This window comes from Aythya marila, assembly GCF_965140915.1.
Source record: "Aythya marila genome assembly, chromosome: 3".
NCBI classification, from domain to species: Eukaryota; Metazoa; Chordata; class Aves; order Anseriformes; family Anatidae; genus Aythya; species Aythya marila.
This window is the reverse complement of record NC_139044.1, coordinates 119,268,156-119,287,592: the sequence shown is the minus strand read 5'-3', so window position 1 is coordinate 119,287,592 and position 19,437 is coordinate 119,268,156. Positions and strand designations below refer to the sequence as shown.

At 41.1% G+C, this 19,437-nt stretch overlaps 1 protein-coding gene across 9 annotated transcripts in view; it reads right to left on the bottom strand.

Annotated features, from left to right (window-relative positions):
• Positions 1–19,437, bottom strand: part of DTNB (dystrobrevin beta) — a 197,681-nt gene that overhangs the window by 144,115 nt on the left and 34,129 nt on the right. For all 9 annotated transcript variants that reach the window (XM_082757277.1, XM_082757279.1, XM_082757280.1 and 6 more), the window contains 3 exons: positions 18,520–18,674; positions 12,337–12,442; positions 630–796 (listed from right to left, as the gene is read on the bottom strand). In XM_082757277.1, coding sequence (XP_082613403.1) covers positions 630–796; positions 12,337–12,442; positions 18,520–18,674 — 428 coding nt within the window. The remainder of the gene's footprint in view (positions 1–629; positions 797–12,336; positions 12,443–18,519; positions 18,675–19,437) is intronic.

Sequence of the window (19,437 nt, the reverse complement as noted above, 5' to 3'; positions counted from 1 at the left end):
AAACTCTGGACCTTTGCAACAAAATATATATATATTTTTTAATCTAGAATTGTAATTTATTTCTTCAGATGTGATTAACAAATAGTCCTCTATCTAAATGTTATTTCTTATATTATTTTCTTAAGATTTTTTAGTTAAGAGTTTTTAATGCATATATTTACAATTATCAGGACAATGACAACAATAGACATCTCTTTTAAAGAAATACTGTGTTTAAAGATGACACTTGGGTAAAGGTCCTTCCTCAGCACAAGATTTGTGCTAATTATTTAGCCTTTCTGAGGAGGAAAGGTATTGCAACCTTTATGTATCATTAAGCTAGAAGAGAGGAAAATTTAATGAAAGTAGGACTGTGATGAAGAGAGGAAGAAAACAATGTGTTAGGACCTTGAAAAGGACTTGTATGCTTTAAACACCACTGAATACAATGACCACCATCTATAAATGAGTAACATTATTTATAACAGAAATAATGCAGTTTACTTACTTATACCCTTTGACTATTTGAAAACCTTGAAACTATTTGAAAAAAGTCCAGTTGTGCAGTTCTATTATAAGAACAACTTTAACTTCCAGAATATATTAGTACAGCAGTGGTTATGTCAGCATGACAAATAAACGTGAATTACCCAAGAGGAATGCTCCTTCATCTGATGCTGGTTGCTGTGAGGACCATTGGCATGGCCACGCCAAAAACAGTTTTGACAGAGCTGGTAGTTGTGGCACTGCTGGCATCGGTACCGGAAACCCATCATGCTCTCACACCGGCAATATGAACATTCCACGGGATGGAAGACTTGGTGGAGATGAGGAAGGAAGAAGAAAAAGAAAAAGAAGTAAACCTTAAGAAAATTTCAACCATCAGATTTCACTGGAACTCAGAAAAAAAGAACCAACACAACACCAAGGTTTTTAATCACTAAACCAATTTCTTATGCTAATCAGGTCATGGATTCTGAGACTAGAGGAGATTATTTTGGCACAATTAACCATAAATCTAAGTTAATGATAATATATCAGTACCATCTGGTACATTCAGTATTTATTCTACAGCTTTCTCCCTCTTTGGATATGCTTAGACCTGGAAAATTCCATGCAAGTTCAACAACATAAAAGAACATGAGTAGAAAGGGAAAGCAAAAAAGTCATATTCACAAAGGTTTATTTCTGTCTAAGGGATCACTTTGCCCTCGAGTCAGCTGAGAGCATTTCCCACACAAAAGGCAAATTCAGGCCACCACAAGCTTCTGCTCTGAATCCCCTCTCACTGAGGAAATTCCCTCGCTCTGCACTGGCTGTGAGCTCCACCTCCTGTACCACCATAGCCTAAGCTGAAGAAATCCCCAACAAACCTCTAAATCGTAACACCTCAAGAACACAAAAGTTAAATTAGGTATGATATACAGAGTCACCAACACAATCAGACTGAACAAAAAAAGAGAAGAGATGGCTTCTTCCTCCCTGCCCCCTTTTTTTTAATCCACAAACAAATGATCACAGGCTTTCTCCATTTACTAGAGAAGTCTTAGGTCAGAATAAACAAAAGAGGAATATAAGAATGACGTAAGGGAGATAACTTAATATGTCAAGCACAACTTCAAAGCTGAGGCACAGAAAACAGAATGGCAGAATGAAGGTGAAGGTGAATCACAGAAGCAAGTAGTTCAGCATCGCCATGGGGCAAGAGCCTAAGTAGTTACAGGTGGGTAGAAATAACTGCTATGGAGATGACGACAGAAAAAAAGAGCAGCCTGCTAGCCAGTCAGCTGAAATTCTTGGATGAGTCTCTTGAAAACTACTTCAAGATGTAAGAGGGATAACTGAGAAGAGCCTGAAAGTTTGATCTACGATAACAGCTACGACTAGCTGATCCAGCTGAGACTTGGTGCGATACTGCACAGGGCAATCAAGTTAATGGACAGAGGTACAGCTCCTGCAGAAACCACAGAATCAGAGAATGGTTTGCGTTGGGAGGGAGCTTTAAAAATCGTTTGCTTCCAGTCCCCTGCCATGAGCAGGGACTGCTTCTGCTACATCAGGAAAGTCTGGGCAGTTGAACACTGCAGAAGTGCCCACTACATCAAGAGTGGATGTGTGTGCCCTAATTGCTGAAAACCCTTGGGTAACAATTAAAGGAAAGACAACTTCAGCATTAACTTGGTCAGCAATGGCACAAGCCAACACGATCAGGTGGATGATGCTTTATTGTAGCACACAGAAACACTGTGAAAAGAAAACGATGGGATCATGATAGCCGATTTCAATGATACAAATGTCCCTTGGGAATGGAAGTTCAGGTAGAAGAACTGATGACCATGTTTTTAATCCAAAGGTAGAGCTGTAGATTTATTTCAAACAGTAGAAACAGAGCAATTTCCTGAATTTTAGCAAGTGGAGAAGAGAGACCATGACTTCAGCGCAATAGGTTTCAGTAAATTCATATGAGAATTAGTAGGCACACTACAAGATGAAGAAATTCAATGGGAAAAGTGAGTTAGACTTGTCAGTTCCTGAAAGAAATGATGCTAAAGAAACAAGCATAAATTATCTTTGGACACAGGAAAGAGTAGACTGTAATAAAAGAACAACTTCACTAAAATATGATCTCCTCAATAACCTAACATTCAAAAGGAAGCCTACAGAAGTGGTAACAGGGACAAATTATTAACGAGGGTTAAAAGAATAATACAAATATTCAGAGACAAAACCAAGAAAAAAAGAATGAGAAAAAATCTAACAAAGGGATTTTAAATGGACATAACAAGAATTGCAATTATCATCCTTAAAAGGAACTGAAATTATACATATGTAACTGCTGACCTCCCGTGTTATCTTAACTTGTAGAATACATACTGGAACAAACACTACAGCAAATTACTGGAAGCACCTGAAGAACAACAGAGAAATGAGCCATGAACAACACTTGCCACATCAACTTAGTGTCCTTCTATGACAGAGTAATTGACCTTGAAAATAGGAAACAAGCACCAAACGTCATCAATTTCTTAATTTGTTTGAATAATTTACTTACAACATTGGTCTCCCTATTTGCATAACAGAAGGAAATAGATGAAAGGACTTTAACTGGGATGTGAATTTCATTGGAAAAGACCAGAGAGCAGTTAATTGCCAAAATGGTAAGATCTAATGAGCAGGATTCTAAAGGGCTTTATTCCAGGTCAAGTACTGGTCAATTTTCATAAACATACTGAATGATTGTCAGAAGTGCTCAGTTTGGGCCATCACATTTCAATGAAGATGTGGGTTAACTAGATGTACAAGAGAAAGCAATAAAATGGCCTGAACAAGATCTAGGAGACAGCTCAGCTAGGAGCAGGCTGTGAGGTACAAGCATGCAAGAGGTACTTACAAAATAGCAATACATTCTCCAGAGCCAGTGGCCAAAACCCAGGTAGTTAAGGGTTTAAACTGCAATCAGAAAAAAATCATGCGAGAATATCAGGAAAAACTTTCTCACCCTAAGACTCTTCAACACTGATCTCAAACCAGCTTCTGGTCCACACAGGTGGTGAAACTTTGAAGATTTTAAGAAGCAAAAAGGTAAATCTTTCTAGAATGTTTGCATACTTTGGAAAGGGAGATGGATAATGTTACTGGTTCCCAAAGCTGTTTCTGTACTCACTCTGTGCCTGTGCCCCAAACCCCTCTGCCTGTGGCAGGGTTTCTGCCTCTTGCGAGGCGGGAGCTGCCTGAACGAAGGCCGATACGCTGGCACAAGCTGACTGCAGCAAGTTCTGCCACCTCTCTGTGCCACTTCATCTCATCTTCCTGTTCAAAAAGGCTTGCCTTACCTTCTCTGACACCATGCATGTAGCAGAACTTGCTATTGATGAAGAAGGGACAGAAGTACTACGGAGTCCCGAACCAAAGAATCAAGAACCTGAAACCGGTGTGCCTAAGGAAAGCAGTAATAGCAATCTGGTGAAGTAAACACGAGGCAAAGTAACAGCAGTGACAGCAATTATGTGTACTGCGAGAAGCAAGCCCCCAAAAACCATGAGTAAAGAGAAAATTGGAACAGTCGGCATCAGATTATTGGATCATGGACAAGGTGCCTGGCCACAGGGATAGAAAGTAAAGAAGTGCACTTTCTGGGTTTGTTTTTTTTCCTCCTGAAAGTGCCATGCTGTAGCCATGGACAGGAACTAAATAAATGAGGTGGAACTGGATGCTTCTTCCCAGCTGTCCTCCTGCTGCCCTCCCTTCCTAGGCTACTGCCAGATGGCATGGCATGACCAGATGTGGATGCTGCTCTCCTTTCCTATCTTTTGTTCATTTCTGAACGCCAATAAAACATGATGTTGCAAACATTATTCCCCTTCTCTCCTGTTCAGATCGCTTCCCATGCTTCCATCCACATAAATCCACCTGCACTGAGGTCGACTGCAAGACCTCATGTCCAAACCCATTTTTCCTCTCTCCTTCCTGCCTCTGAAATGCTTGTTTTCATCATAACTGCTCGTGCTTTCTTTTCTCTGTCTCAGTGAACATTTTTGCTGTTGACACCTTCTCTTATGAAGGTGTGCCTCTACTCCAAGCTCCCTGCCACATATGGGAGTGGGAGTTGTAAGCTTCTTTCCACTCTTTGCTGCTTCCAAGACTTCAGTCATTCCCTTTCCTGGTTGCCAGTACTCCAGATTCAAACTTCCTACCGGGTCTTTCATGACAGAGACAACCTGCTCCTTCCCTCCTCCTCCAGCAGACCAGTTCCCCATGGAAAGGGCAGGAAGGACGGGGGAGGCCAGGAGCTTGAGGCAGGACCATGAAACCCAGTTCTTCCCTGTGGCTTTTCCTCCCTTTCCTGATGCCCGATCATGTCTGTGTTCTGCAAGTTTTTGGTTTCCCTCATTTTTCTTAGCTGGTATGGTCGGTGGCTGGCCTCTGCCTGCAGGACACGTCCTGGGACCTCCTGTGTCCCCTGACCCACCCCAGCAGCACCAGCTCTGCTCAGGCTCCTCCACTGCCCCGAAAGAAAGCTCGGCACCAAACTCACCCACCACAGCTGGGTCCTCTTCTCCTTCCAACTCTGCTTACAGGAGAAGAATTTTGGAGGCTGGCAATCTCTAACTCTCAGCTGCAGCCTATTTTTGCCATCAATATTCAGTCCTGCAATCATCAATCCTCAAGTCGGTATTCAAATCTCTTTTCATTCCCAGTTCTTCTCTGATCAGGACATACTAAATTCTTCCAAATTTAATATGGAAGAACCCGATGTGACCTTTCTTCTCCTCTTCTTCCCTCCTGTATCTCAGATATTTCTCATTTGCTCTCTTCTACAGATCTCTAATTTATTTGAGATTCTTCTTGTGCTATCTTGTGAGTTACCTGACACTCTTTGGAGACATGCCTTTTTTTTTTCCTTTTTTCCTTCCTTCTCTTTCTGTGGTCTGTTCCCCTGACACTCCAACATCAAAATATATGCAATATTTAGGTTTCCAGATTCTAAGGACACAAAAATTTGTCCCTATTTCCTTCTCTAACTCCAGGTTCCTTTCATCACTAAGCTTGCTGCATGCACTCACTGTGATGTCCTCCCCCTGCCTCTCTCATTTCCACAGAGGCCACTCCAGGCAAAATCCCTCTTACTGCTTCCCACCCAAATGGGAGCTGTAACTCCACCACCAATCTTTGAGCTGCAAACCCCAAATCCTTGTCTTGAAATCTCTGTGTATTCACTCCCACCTCTGTGTATTCATCTTTCTTCTTCTGTTTTCATTGCTTACCCCAAAACCAGTCTTTGCTCTTTCTGAACAGTGCCTTTCCCATAGGGACATACAATAAGGCCTTCCAAAATACAATAGTCATGTACATGTTAGATTACTAAAATGAAATAACAAAGAAGTTTCAGAGAGAAAAAGGGGATCCATATTTTGGATATGTTATTTCAAATCACCATAATTTTAAAGACACATGAAACAAGTCCGATAGATGCAGGACTGAAGACTGGTCTGGAACTGGGAAGCACAGCAAAGTTGTCTGCGTACACGAGAGTATTTCCACAGCAAGAAGGGTATCAGGAACAAAATGTAGATAGAAATAAGGAGGAGAAAAAACAGAGCCTTTATTAAACTGCGTAGGAGTAATTTCCAAAGACCAGCAGTTAAAGGAAAATGAAAATACGACAATTGTAAAATACGAGAAAAAAATCAAAGAGGAGATAATAAAAGTAGAAAGCTAAAGCAGGATGCAGATGAAATAATTCAATATTTTTATATTAAAATGTTTCAGAGAAGACCTGGAAAAACGCGTTGTTCAAAAACTCTGGCTAAGACAGAATTAATGTTGAAGGAGAAATGCTTTGAAGAACGTGCCATGACTATAAATACGAACTTTTATTTAAACATCTGTCTTTATACTACTCTTTTTCATGTGGTACTAATAGCTACATCTGTAAACAAGACATACTGCTACAAGATTTTGCCTTGTCCCAGTGGACACAGGCCAGGAATATTGATGTGTGCATCCAAACTTCTAATAGCTATTGCTCCCATGTAAAGCACTTACCAACGACACTGTAAGCCACGTGATAAAAATGCACCTACTGAATTGAGCCATATCTACCCCAAAAGGCCCATGACTCCAAACTCTGCACTCCTGATAAAGCTGTATGTCGTATCAGCACGAAAATCGTGTCTAATATGTAATGTAGAAGCCAAGCTCCAAGTTCCAACTCTGAGTTTTATATTTTTCCATGGAAATGATTAAGATGAGTGGGAAGAGAAGTCTTCCAGCAGATTAACATCCTTAGTGTACCTCAATGGAGAGAGGCCTGCTCAGGGGGCAGTTTAGAGCAGGAATCCTTACCTTGCTGAACAAGGAACCTGACCTCCTTGGTCTAAATCAAGGATTGTGAATACACCCAAACTCCTTGGCCCTGCACTCTGCTGCTGTGGCTGAGTTTTCCTGTGCAATGACAAATTCCTACGATACAGTAGGTGCATAAACAACATCAAAATCAAATGCAAAGCACCTGCCAAGACACTTTCTGACAAGTAATCAGGTATGCACAAACGTATCCTCCATGGAATGGATGCAAGAGGGGGAAAAGCGTGTAAAGAGAGGACAAGGCACTGTAAGGTTTTGGGAGGACGGGGAGGCTGTTTGGTTGTGTGGGGTTTTTTTTGGTTTGTTTGTTCTCCTCCCCTCCTAAGCCTTATAAAACTAGCAAAATTAGCTGGGAAATTCTAGTCTGAATGTGAGTTATAAGAGGAATCATAAAAAAAAATCAAGCTTTGCCAAGTCTTTAAATAAAACCTAATCTCTGGGCCTAAACACATCCTGCTCCACTCACTGCTGCAGAGCCCCGCTTTTCATCCCGGGACCTACAGACCCTGCAGATCGAAGAGGCTCCTTGCCTGGGCTCAGCAGCTCACGATGAACCGCAGCAGTTTAGCACGTGCCATGCAGGAGCCTAGGTCAGAGAACATTTTGAAGCAATCTACATCCCACGGGAAAGACTAGGGACCAGCAAAAGACAAGAGACTGAAAAGCATTACGGAATTTTTATCCAGGAAAGAAATGATGGGCTTTCAAATCCCAGCCTGCTCCCAGCGGGACACAATCCAGGCGTGCAGTGAGATGTGAGCCCTGACCAGGGCACGGGCACACGCAGCAGGAGGAGCACAAGGGCCAGGCGAAGCTGTACAAAGGCTGCTGAGCACCTTCCTCTGCTCTGCAGAAATGCTACACAGAACGACTGACTTACACTACCGAGCTACCACAGGCGTGAGTTAACACAGCAGGGCAGCATGGATTGAAGCATCCTTGCAGGAGCTCCTTCTGGAAGCGTGCTCCCCACGTTCCTCACTAGTACGTGCAGCAACGCTGCGCCTCTCCAAGGAGGATCGGTCTTAATTATAATGAAGCCGATGGCAGCCTGCAGCTTCCTTTTCCTTTCTTTAAAGCAGCCATCTGGAGAACTGAAATAGTTCACAACGGGTCTTTAAGGAACAGGGTTCGCAGTCGGAATAGTTCCTCAATGACAGCTTACAGCTCGGGCAGTGCAGGAAATCACCTGTCACTGCTGCGGGAGATAGCAGTGCTGTGTTTCCCTTCCTAAGCCTCTTGCTCACCTGCTGACAAACCCGTGGCAATGCAGGCTTCTGCAAAAATGTCCAGATCCTCTGAAGCACAAACGGAAAACATTTCGGCTCCAAAATAATCAGAAAAACATTGTCACGTAATCACAATAAGGAAATAAGGGAGGGGAGGTTCTCTGCGGGTGACAAGACAACAGAGCAGCAAATGAGACTAAAATGAAAGCATGAAATCCTCATTGGAATTCCTTTACTACTGCTAGGATGTTTCTGAGGGGTTGAGTGGGACATCTGTAAACTTATATTACTTTTCTTAAATTCACAGCAGGCTGGGGAAGCATAGAAAGAAAAAAAAAAATGAAAGGTGCAAAAGATTGAGGCAGTTCTGCTGCGGGAAAGGAGTCACAGAACCATGGAAGCTTCTGCTGTGCTTGACCAAAGGCCGAGGAATGGAAAGGCAGCACGCAGAGACACTGGCCTCCCATCTGGAAATGTGGAGGGAAAGAAAGGGAGAGGAGCCACACATCAGACACAACACCAGGAGGTGGCAGAGCTCTGCAAGAACCAAGTGGGACCTCGGTCACCCTGCGCTCACCCTCCTCAAGGAAAATAATACCGTTACAGGGAAGTTTCGGGATGATTCGTATACTTCAACATCGCTGTCAAAACATGACCATATCTGGCATATTTTCCTAGGAAACCACCTTGCTCCCTTCAGAAGATGTGAAAAAAAAGGGAAAAAAATGGCATAATCACTGCAATTTTTATGGATTTTCCAGCTTTTTTCGTTTGTTTCTCTTCCTAAAAGGAAGCTAAAAATTGATTCCACTGCTAGACTCTATCTTTCCTTGTGCAAAATGTAGGACTAAACGATCTACCCAAGGTAAGGCTGCTTAGCGACTGCTAAACACAAACTGTGTCAAGCACAAGGAAGGGCAGCAATTCTCAATCCCATTCAGAAATTATTTTGAGCTTCTGGGAAGGCCAAACTTTTATCTGTCAGAGAAGGCAGCCAGAACTTGAGTTATAATACCTGACTGAAGAACAACCTGATGAAGTGAAAAAATAAAAAATGAAAAAAGCTATGGAACATTCTCGAATTTGGAAGTCCTAAACAGGAACTGTGTTCTCCGCGCGCACATGTACATTTGTTTTTCTGAACTGCTGTACTTCAGGTAAGATCCAATCCTCACCCTGGAGAGCCTATGAGATTGCAAAGTATTTCTACAAATGTTAATATACATTTAAGATACCACAAACAGCAAATTTAAAAGCTGAATATTCTTTTCAGTATTTTCCTCTTTAGGAATGGAAGAGGAAAAAGAACATAGCCTGAAGACTTCTTCCACTCGCATTTACAAAGGATCCTTTTTCTACAAGAGCAAAACTAAACGGATTAGAAGGCCTGCACAAAAGCATGCTGTTATTATGATGCATTAGCATGCAAATTGAGATGATGGCTCTCCAAAATAATGCGCTGGCCTATTTATTTAGAACAGTTTCAAAGCAGTCAAAGAAATTTGTCTGATGCATTGAGAAAGAAGTTTTTTTCCCCCCTTACCTGTAGATGTTATTTCTCCAGTAAAACAAGCTCACCTCACAGCTTAATTGCCTTTTACTTATAGCAGAGCTGAAGAGACCACGAAGGAAATTGCAGAATATTTTCTTAAGGCTGTCAACTGAGGTGTTCAGGTGCTTCTGAAGGAACTCGGCAGTGATTGCCACGGTAATTAATGAGAATGTTTACAAACTGTGAAGGAGACAGACGTCAGGCTAGGAAGCAGCAGCACTGACAAGGTGTAATCGTGAGAAAACTAACTTGTAGTGGAAATCAACAATTCTAGAACAAGACTACTGATCAGGTCATATGAGGAAACACGTTCAAGGCTGCAGTAGTAAAGAGACGAACTTAAAGGATGGATGTTTAAGTGTGAGTCCATTTTATCAGAGACACATCATTTAAGGATTGGAGGTGGAAGATGAGAAGGCTACTACCTAAATGAAGGACTTCAGGGAAGTATTTAACAGGATTTTCTTTGTAATCATACCTAGAATCACAAAATTAACAAATAGCTGGGGCCAGAAGGCACCTGTGGAAATCTGCTCGAAGAGGGGTCAGCTGGAGCAGGCTTCTCAGGCCATCATCCATGGGTCTCCATGGATGGAGTCTCCACAGCCTGGGCAACCTGATGCGGTATTTTAACACACTTATGTCAATTTTTTTTTATTTTTACTTATTTTTAAGTGTAAACAGAATTTCCTGTATTTCAGTTCATGCTCATTGCCTCCTGTCCTGCCACTGGATACCACTGAGAAGAGCACAGCTGTTGTTACTGTTCCTCACCAGTTCTTTACACACGCTGATAAGATCCCTCTGAGCTTTCTCAGAGGACAGGACCAGGAGGTGTCAGAGAACAGAGGAATACAGACACTAATCTCCAAGGATGACACCATTCTTCCCAGTTATTTCTTCCAGGTACTTTCAAGAAAAAAGATCGGACTACTGGATTATCTCCAGATCTTTCCACCATTTCACCTGTGCAGTTGGACTAGATGATCTTTGAAGGTCCCTTCCAAGTGAACTACTCTATTATTTTTAAACATTTTATCCTTTCCTAAGCTCAGTGCAATTCTACCCTGACCTGTTTTCATATCAACTTGTTTAATGCCTGTTTCCTTACCATATTTATTCCACTCTGTGTGCTTCACTTGAAGTACAAATTTGTAAGGATAAGAGGATAAAGGAAAAAAAGCAAACAGGTGCCACTGCCATTCTGTTAATGCAGTACCACGGACTACCTAAAATTTTATCGAAATAAACCATCTCAACTCTTCCAAAAGTTTTCTCATAAGATCTATTTCCATGAAATTACTCCCCTCAAAATCTTTTAAAGATCGCCCTTTTTTTTTTTTTTTTAATTAGGCCCACAATTGTCAGAAAATGTTTGTAAATATACAGAGCAACTGGGAAATTCAACTTCTCTTCTGATATAATAAAGAAATAAAAAGCCCATTGAGCATCACAGCTCTGTTCTTATTCAGTGCTGTACAAATGTAGAATAAAACCACAACCAGATATGCTTTGCAAGCGGATCAAGAAAAGACAAGAAAACAAACGCCAAAAGAGAGAGTATCAAAATCAGAGCAATACTGAACCACATCACAGAAATAAATGTCAAGAAACAGAGAACTGAACATAAATCCTGAAGATTTGGCCAGAGAAAGACTACCCAAGTTTTAAAGCTGTGCTTGTTAACAGCTGGGCAAAACCAAGAGTGTGTTTATCTACCTGTGTCTTAAAAGGAGGAAATCTGCACACCTGGAGATGCCTATAAAAGAATAATGCTAAAGAAGAGGTAACAACTAGTAGGACAGAGCTGTTAAGGGATGACAACATGATTTTGCTGTGGGGAAGGAAACAAAAGACGTTTAGTTTATGGGTGAAAAAAATGTGTTTTCCTAGAATTCACATATCAAACACCATATGCTCTGTACAAACATACAATAAATGCAGTGTATTACCTTTCTGGTCACTAAAAAAAAAAAAAAAAAAAAAAAAAAGGATTTGATAGCTTGCACAGGAGAACAAACTTCGGCAGGGAGCTTTTTAGCTTCCATGAGCTCCACAGAGCCCTCCTAAACCACCCCTCTTTCACACTGTTGATTTCAGTTTTCCATACCTTACCATTCCTTAAATGCATTCCATAGGCAATAAAACCATGATTTTTTAGCTAAGAAAAGGTCTGTAACTGAGCAGAACTGAACATTCACCTCCCATAGTAAAAAACAAAACAAAAAAAAACAAAAACTGAAGTGACTCATGTCCTCAAATGCTACTCAAGACAGACACTTGAATGGGTACCAAAATCTTTGGAAGTTAGCACTTGAAAGCATCTGTTGAAGCGTAGCCCAAGTGAAGGTATTTTGTTTTGCTTTTTAAGTTTCAAAATAGATGCGAGCATTGAGAGAACATTGTTTTTCTGTTTCTTTTTTTCATCTTTCACTACTTATGATGCTAGAACCCTACCTTAAACAATACCAATAACAAATCTTGTTCTGTATTGCTATTGATTTCATAAATAATCAGTCTTCCTCCTGGAAGCGTGAAACTCTTGTCACTCCAAGAAAAGTCTGAGCCTAAATGCTCTGGGACTAGGACAGTTACAGTGGGAACGATGAAAGCTTTAGGTGCTTCTCACTGCGGAAGGCCAGCATATTTACACACTTTGAACAGAACCTCTGCTCTGACCAGATGTTTGGAACAAAACGTTCTATTTACCATTTTCAACATGGGCAAGTCTGTGCATGAGAGGCAGCCACACAAGGCACTGAGGAGGCGGATCAGCCATCAATGTGTCTAAAAACATGTTTAGCATGATCTTTTTCTGCAAAGAAAAAAGAAAGACAACTTAAGAAAAAATTCAATTTCAATTAAAAATTACAATACCAAAAGCTCTTTCAGCCTTAAAATCTCTCTACTGTTCAGCTTCTGTATCCCAGTAATCTATCCTACACTATAAAGATAAAAACACAACTTTTTTCTCAGTGAGTTTCAATCTACATTAGGCAAACAGTAACACCACAAAGAAAGTATTGGTACAGACACAATATAATCACACAAAAATAAAAGATAAGCAGACAAACAGAGAATTCCAAGAAACGGAGGACCAGCCAGTCAGGATTAGTTCCAGACGTGCAGTTAAAGAATCCTCTTTTGAAGAGAGATACAATAAATGTGAGAGGAGGCTATTTAACAATGTAGAAAATGGCACTTCAAACATACAGGCAGCACTGAAAAAAGCAGACACTTAAAAAAAAAAAAAGAAGCAACTACAACTAATATTCACACATTATCCACATAGTAAATGATTTTTTTTAAAAAAGACAAAATACGAAAAAGAGGCAAGGGGAGAATTGGGCTAAGATTTAAAAAATATAACTGAAAATAAAATTAAAACATATGGAGAGGAAAATCACGTGTTTTAAGAGTAGTATTTTCTAAACTCAAGTGAGCAAGAGCAAATTTCTGCTGCAAATATAAACAGATGGAGATAACTTGTAAAAAAAAAAAAACAGCTAAGAATATTATGGATACAAAGAAAGACTGCATTGGCTTTCACAAGCAGGAAGGCAGAGGATTAAGAATTTCTCATAGGCAGCAGACCAGCTGGTCAGATCACGCTTTCTTCTCACCTTAGCATATGGCAGTGCTACTTCAAAAAGGATCCGAACCAGGGAGGGTAAAGCAGAGCTGGAGGAAAAGCCAGGTTGGTTTTCCAGGAGCTCTGAAACTAACTGCAGCTATCACTTGCAGCTCTCATGCCAAAAATTACAGGGGTAAAGAGGCAATTTATATTTAAGGAGAAAAGTTATATTTAATATATATGTATTTACATATATTTTATTTTGGTAAAGATAAGTTTTATATTTAAGTGTCAATATTTTTGTGATTAGTGGCAAATACACAGATCTGTCCCTGAAGCTAACTCCGTTGGGAGGCGAAGAAACCCAACCTGTTTCAATAAATGCACATCTCAGCAAGATCAGGATGTGCTCTACGTGTGCTGAAAGCCTTCTGGTGGGAGAGCCACAGTGTTTAACTGGAAGTAACTGCAGTGTGAGGGTCAGATCATGAAGTTCTGCTCACGCAACGAGGAGCCACTGCTGATATTACGCGGTCTGGGACTGATGTGAGATGGCACGTTTCCAGTCCTAACACACTCACCTGGCTGCTTATTTACATAGATGCTGTACAACATTGCAATACTCCTCCAAGGCTCCTGATTCTGACTGGCTTTCACCTCTCGTGTTTCATGTATGACAGCATATGAAACATTTTCTGGCTGCAACCTTTTGCCAGAGCTCTCAAAAGGAATGCTGCAGCACCTGGCCCTACCAACACGGGCTGTGATCCCTTTGGGTTTGACACACTGCTTACAGCAAGAGATGGAGAATGCAGGCAGAAGTTCTGGATCATCACATCCGAACTAAATCAAAGTTGAAAGACACGTTTGGGATTTACTGCACTGGCAGAAGAATGGCAGAGAATGTCTTTCCTAACATCTAGTCTGAACCTCCCTGGGCACAACTTTGAGCCATTCCCACGTGTACCGTCACTAAATACCACAGAGAAATCAGGTTATTTACCAGAAATCACAGTTCAAGACACACGTTACGCATCTGTCCACTCACACCACGTGCTAGCACTTCTGTCCCGAGAGGACTTTGTTTTAACACGACCTGCAGGGACCACACTGCTATGTGGCATTTGCAGGCTACATAAATGCCACGGTTGCCCCCTTGTCAACAAGAGAATTCATCGTGGCTACAAGGGTTATGATGAGGAAAGACCAGGCAGGATAGGAATGCTCACGCATAGTACTATAATTTCAAAAGAATGCTACTTTTTGGTTAAAGTAAAAAAAAAAATAAAAAATGAAAAAATGTTTGCATCCCAGAAGAGGAGCAGCTTCTTCTCCCTGCTGTGGGTCACTCCGAGGAACACACATTTTCTGGAGGCAAGACTCAGGATCCCTTGGGCAGACGTAGGATATGCACAGCCACGTTAGAACCCAAAGCCAGCAGGAGAGCTTCGTTGTGCTGTTAAGGGCTCCTTGGGGCAAAAACGGCTGTGAAACCTCGTGGGTTGTTAGCCTGAGATGCCACTGCCACGTCGTTCACAAGAGGGCAGCAGGGACACAGGCTTTGGGTTTGTACAGCGATAACAGGATGTGTTGCAACCCGAAAAGAAGCACGCAGCATTACCACCACTGCATCACCCTGCCTGGGTGCAGGCATTCTTGGTAAGGACACAGCTGACAGCAAAGCAAGCAGCACTCTCCTCCTCCTGAAAATTAGGAATGCAGAGAAGGAGCCTAAATAACAGCTTTTCTCGGAGCTAGTCTAACATTTCCCGCTGGGTTCAGAACCTAACCAGAGTGCAAACACAAAAACATCACTCAGACACCATTTGTGATTCAAAAACAGTCAAATAATCTGCCAACAGGTTCCCAGCTCCAAGAACACAAGCTGAAAATTAGCAAATGTGAAAGCAGTCGTGAGGGTCAAATGCCTCCCAGCAGAACGAACACATTTCCACACTGCTATTTTCTGTAATCACCTGCTGATGCTCCAAACTATTGTAATAATTTTTCTCTCCTTTTTTTTTTTTTTCTTTTTTTTTCTTTCTTTTTAAATCTTGCTGTTAGCACACCTACTTGTCTTAATGGCTCTGCTGTCTCAAATCTCCTTGCAGGTGGGAGCAGTGACAAGTTATACCAATGCTACTCTTGTATTTAGAACCCCTGAGCCAACACAAAGATATGTGGTTTTTTAACTCTGCAGTGAAGAAATCAAGTCCACAGAATCACAGAATGGTTTGAGTTGGAAGGGACCTCAAAGTCCCCCAGTTCCAACCCCCTGCCATGGGCAGGATGCCACCCACCAGATCAGGTTGCTCAGGGCCTCATCCAACCTGGCCTTGAACACCTCCAGGGATGGGGCAGCCACAGCTTCTCTGGGCAACCTGTGAAGTTCCACCAGTGCAAGCAAGCAGCTGTGTGTTAGACCCCACCTGTAACTTCGACTGTCCTGCATCTTGTGCTCCTTCTGCAACTCCACCAGGCTGTGCTTATACCATCCCTATACACAAGACCTATGTTTAATAGATAAAAATAGGATATATCTATCCTGCAGTCTGGTTAAAGTGAGTAATAAGATCTTCTGACCCTGTTGGTGCTGTTAGGCAGCCAGCTTGGCTATCAGCCACACTGCCCAAGTCAGTCAATGCTTCAGCAAAGCCACTATGTGAGCAAGGTACCTACAGATGAGTGCCTGCTCACCTGGCCTCCTTGTTTGCTTCGTGCTGCTGCGTTTCAACAGAATAACCTGCAACTTGACCTCTACAGAAGCCAAGCTTGGGGCTCTCAGGTCTCTGAAGGGAACTTGACAGCTCTGTAGAAACGCTGCAATTAAACTGCTTTGTAAACGAGACATGAAGTAGATAACTGCAATAGCGGGATAGGCTGTGCCATAAATACAGACGGATTCTGACTAAGCCAGGGAATGTCATGGTGATACAGCATCTCTATGACAAATAGATGGACTGTAGCCAGGTGAACAGAAGTTTTAAGAAAAGTATGACATGATCTCATATCTGTGGAAGCACCCATTTGACCTTGAATAGTAAATTATGACTGGAAGCTCTATATACATCTGGAAACCATCATAAAGAATGCAGCTCTTGCCAAAAGCATCCCAATAAACCCCATTTTGCATGGGCAACAAGTCTGAATTATTCCATCTGTGACCCAGGAAACGAAATAGAGTTGTGCAGTGTATACCATCCCTGACACTTCGCTTGTCTGCCCTCTCACCACTCAGGCAGCAGTAAATCATTAACCTTCTGCACCTCCAAGAAGCATCTCCTGAAGGAACCATTGCTGGTCAGGAAGTATTTGTCTCTCGGTAGTTTAAGCAACACCAGGGAATGTTCCTGGCCCTAAAACTCAATTATACATGGTTTTGTATTAGTGTAACCGTGCCTGATTTAAACACTCAGTCTCCCAAATCATTCCAGCATCCCGATCTGGTGTTAATATCAGCTAGAAAGCGTTTTCAATAAAGTTTCCATGTAACCACCTTTCTTGAGGGAATAAGAGATGATTAGCGTGGATGTGGTCAGACCATTCCAGTTGATCTTTGGACCATGGAACAGCTCCTGGCACTGTTTAGTTAACTAGTACAGATGTAGCTTACATGTCCATCATGTAAATGCCAAAGTCTGAAACCCAGCGGCTTTATTGATGCCATCTGGAAATAATTCAAGCAAAATGACATGCTGTAACAGAACAGTATCAGAGAAGCACCTCTGGGAAGCTTATTTTCAAACCTGGGAGGCATGAGAAAATGGATTCAAATCTGAGACAGATTATCCATGCACTTCCCAGGACCACTTCATTTCACTGCTTTCAAAGAAACGAGAGAGGTGTTTTGGGGCACTCTCTATAGCAGAACTAACAAAAAAAATCACCACTCTTTACCAACCTTGCCTTATGGTAGAGGTTTTGCTTTGCTGAATAAGATTAGAACAAAAGAATTTCTGAAAGTGACTCAATTTGAAGAAATACCTTTCTTGTTCATGGGTATCAGTGTGCTATGACACGCTGCAGGCAAGCAGCACAAATGTGCAAGTGGGCAGTTATTGCACCTCACCTGGAACATGATGAGCTTGCCATCAATCAGACAAATCTCAGGCAGCTCTCACAGCCTGGCTGGCTAAAGCAGCTTCTCTAGGGCTAACAGAGAAATGGTAACCTCCAGAGGGCGAGCAGGCATCTCATCCTAGGGTAGCCTTCAGAACAAATTAGGAAAAAACAACTCCCATTTAGCTTCCCTTTGCAGACAATGGACACAGCATGTATAGCTTACAATCTGCTGTTTGACCTTGAGAGCTCTAAAGCGAGGCCACAGCTTGATATTCGACAGTGGTGTCCCTTAAATGAAATTTGATTTAATCAGCTTGATATCCCTACGTGCAGAAATGGCTTGCACTGACTTGACAAAAAGGGTGGCAGGTTGGTGGGAACAAGAGATGGCCCACAAATGCCTCAGCCAGTACTGAAACAGAAAAAAAAAAAAAAAAACATTTCTTAATTACACCATCAGTATGAAAATGCTCTGCCCTCAGTAACTTACAGATGAGCTGGAGCCCTCATCACTTCCTACATCAAAGGCTCTTTCCTAGTGTGCTGTACTTCAAATATATTAATTGCTAGTTAACTTAAATTTAACAAAAAATTCTTCAAGCAATGCTTCCAAGAATATAGTCATAACCAGAGTCTAAACATTAAAGTTTAGGCCTAAAATTATCTAGGCTTGTGTTTACAGTAGATTTAAGGTTTAATTATATTATTTTATATATCAAATTAGAAACAAATCCTTGGAACAAGCAAATTACGACAAAAGTGTATAAAGAGAAAAAAGATCAGTACTGCAACATGTACGCCAAAAATTATATTAAATGGAACTATTTTGGAAAAAACAGCTATACCCATAAGGACAAGAGTTAAAGTGGTTTAAAAAACAGGCTACGTGTACAAATGTATTTATTTTGTGCAGACTAAACCAACTCACAATTGATTTGTTGAAACTAATACTCTCAACAAGCTGATAAGATTAAAAAATTCAAGGGAAAGGTTATCCTTGCTGTTTTTCTGATGGGTAGAAATGGTCACAAAAAGGAAACAAACTAAAACTGTGTGAAATCCTTTAATTGCTTAATACGTAGATGCACTATTTTGAATTATTCAGACTTTCTTAAAATTGCTTAGATAACACACTGCGTATTACCAATCCCCCTCCCTCCAAACCCATACAAGTTACACCCAAAGAAGACAGTGGACTTTAGAGGAAAGCACTGTATCAACAAGCAATATAAAAATCCTGTTTCATTGACTCTTACTTGTTGTGGGAAACACGTCCGTACGGAATGCTCTGTGTATCCAAAAGAAGGCCCTTCAAACACAGCTGTTGGAAGTTTTAGAACTTCTTTCAAAAACTGATCAAACTTTGTAAATATCATTAGTCCATTTGAATCTGATATTTGAGAGAAAATATCTGTAAGAAAATATAATAAAACCCTAGAGTAAATACATGCTTGCTGCAGAAAAGAAAAAAATAATTTCAACTCATTTATACCCCAAGACATTTCTATTTTTTTTTTTTGTTGTTGTTAAAAAAAATCTGAAGACTATTTCTTATTTTACTTGCTGACAAGGTAAAATTTACGAATGAACATGTTTGAACATGCCATGATGATATAAATCTTCCTGTTTCCTCCATCCCATCTCAACCAGAGAAAAGACTCTCGTAGTTCACTAACTGTAACTGCAAGAAAGCAGAGGCCAGGATGCCTTGTAAGACTGTAGTTACAGGACACTGCGTCTTCATGCTTATGCCTTCAAAATAAAACTAAGTAGAATCCTTTCAGAAACCTCCTAAAATTGAAAAAAAAAAAAAAAAAAAAAAAAAAAAAGTTCTAGGATCACAAAGTCAAAGCTGTTAAAACTCCTGGTACCTCTAGTGCACTTCAGCAGTGTGTTGGATTTAAGTTGCCCAGTGCTGGAAAAGAGCATCAGGAGCAGGCAAAGTGGCCGAACTGGGGTGTGATGACTGCTGCTGCCCAGGCTAAAACCTGCAAATCATGGGCTGGGTGAGTGGGGAAGATGAAATCTGATCTCATTTTGTTTCTGTGCACACTGAAGAACTGAAATAAGAACTTCTATTTGACACCAAAAAAAAGATTTGTTTTTTAATGAGCAAAGGGATGCTTTTTAGATTAGCTACGTGGGCCTAAATGCATTTCTGAATCCAAAAAGAG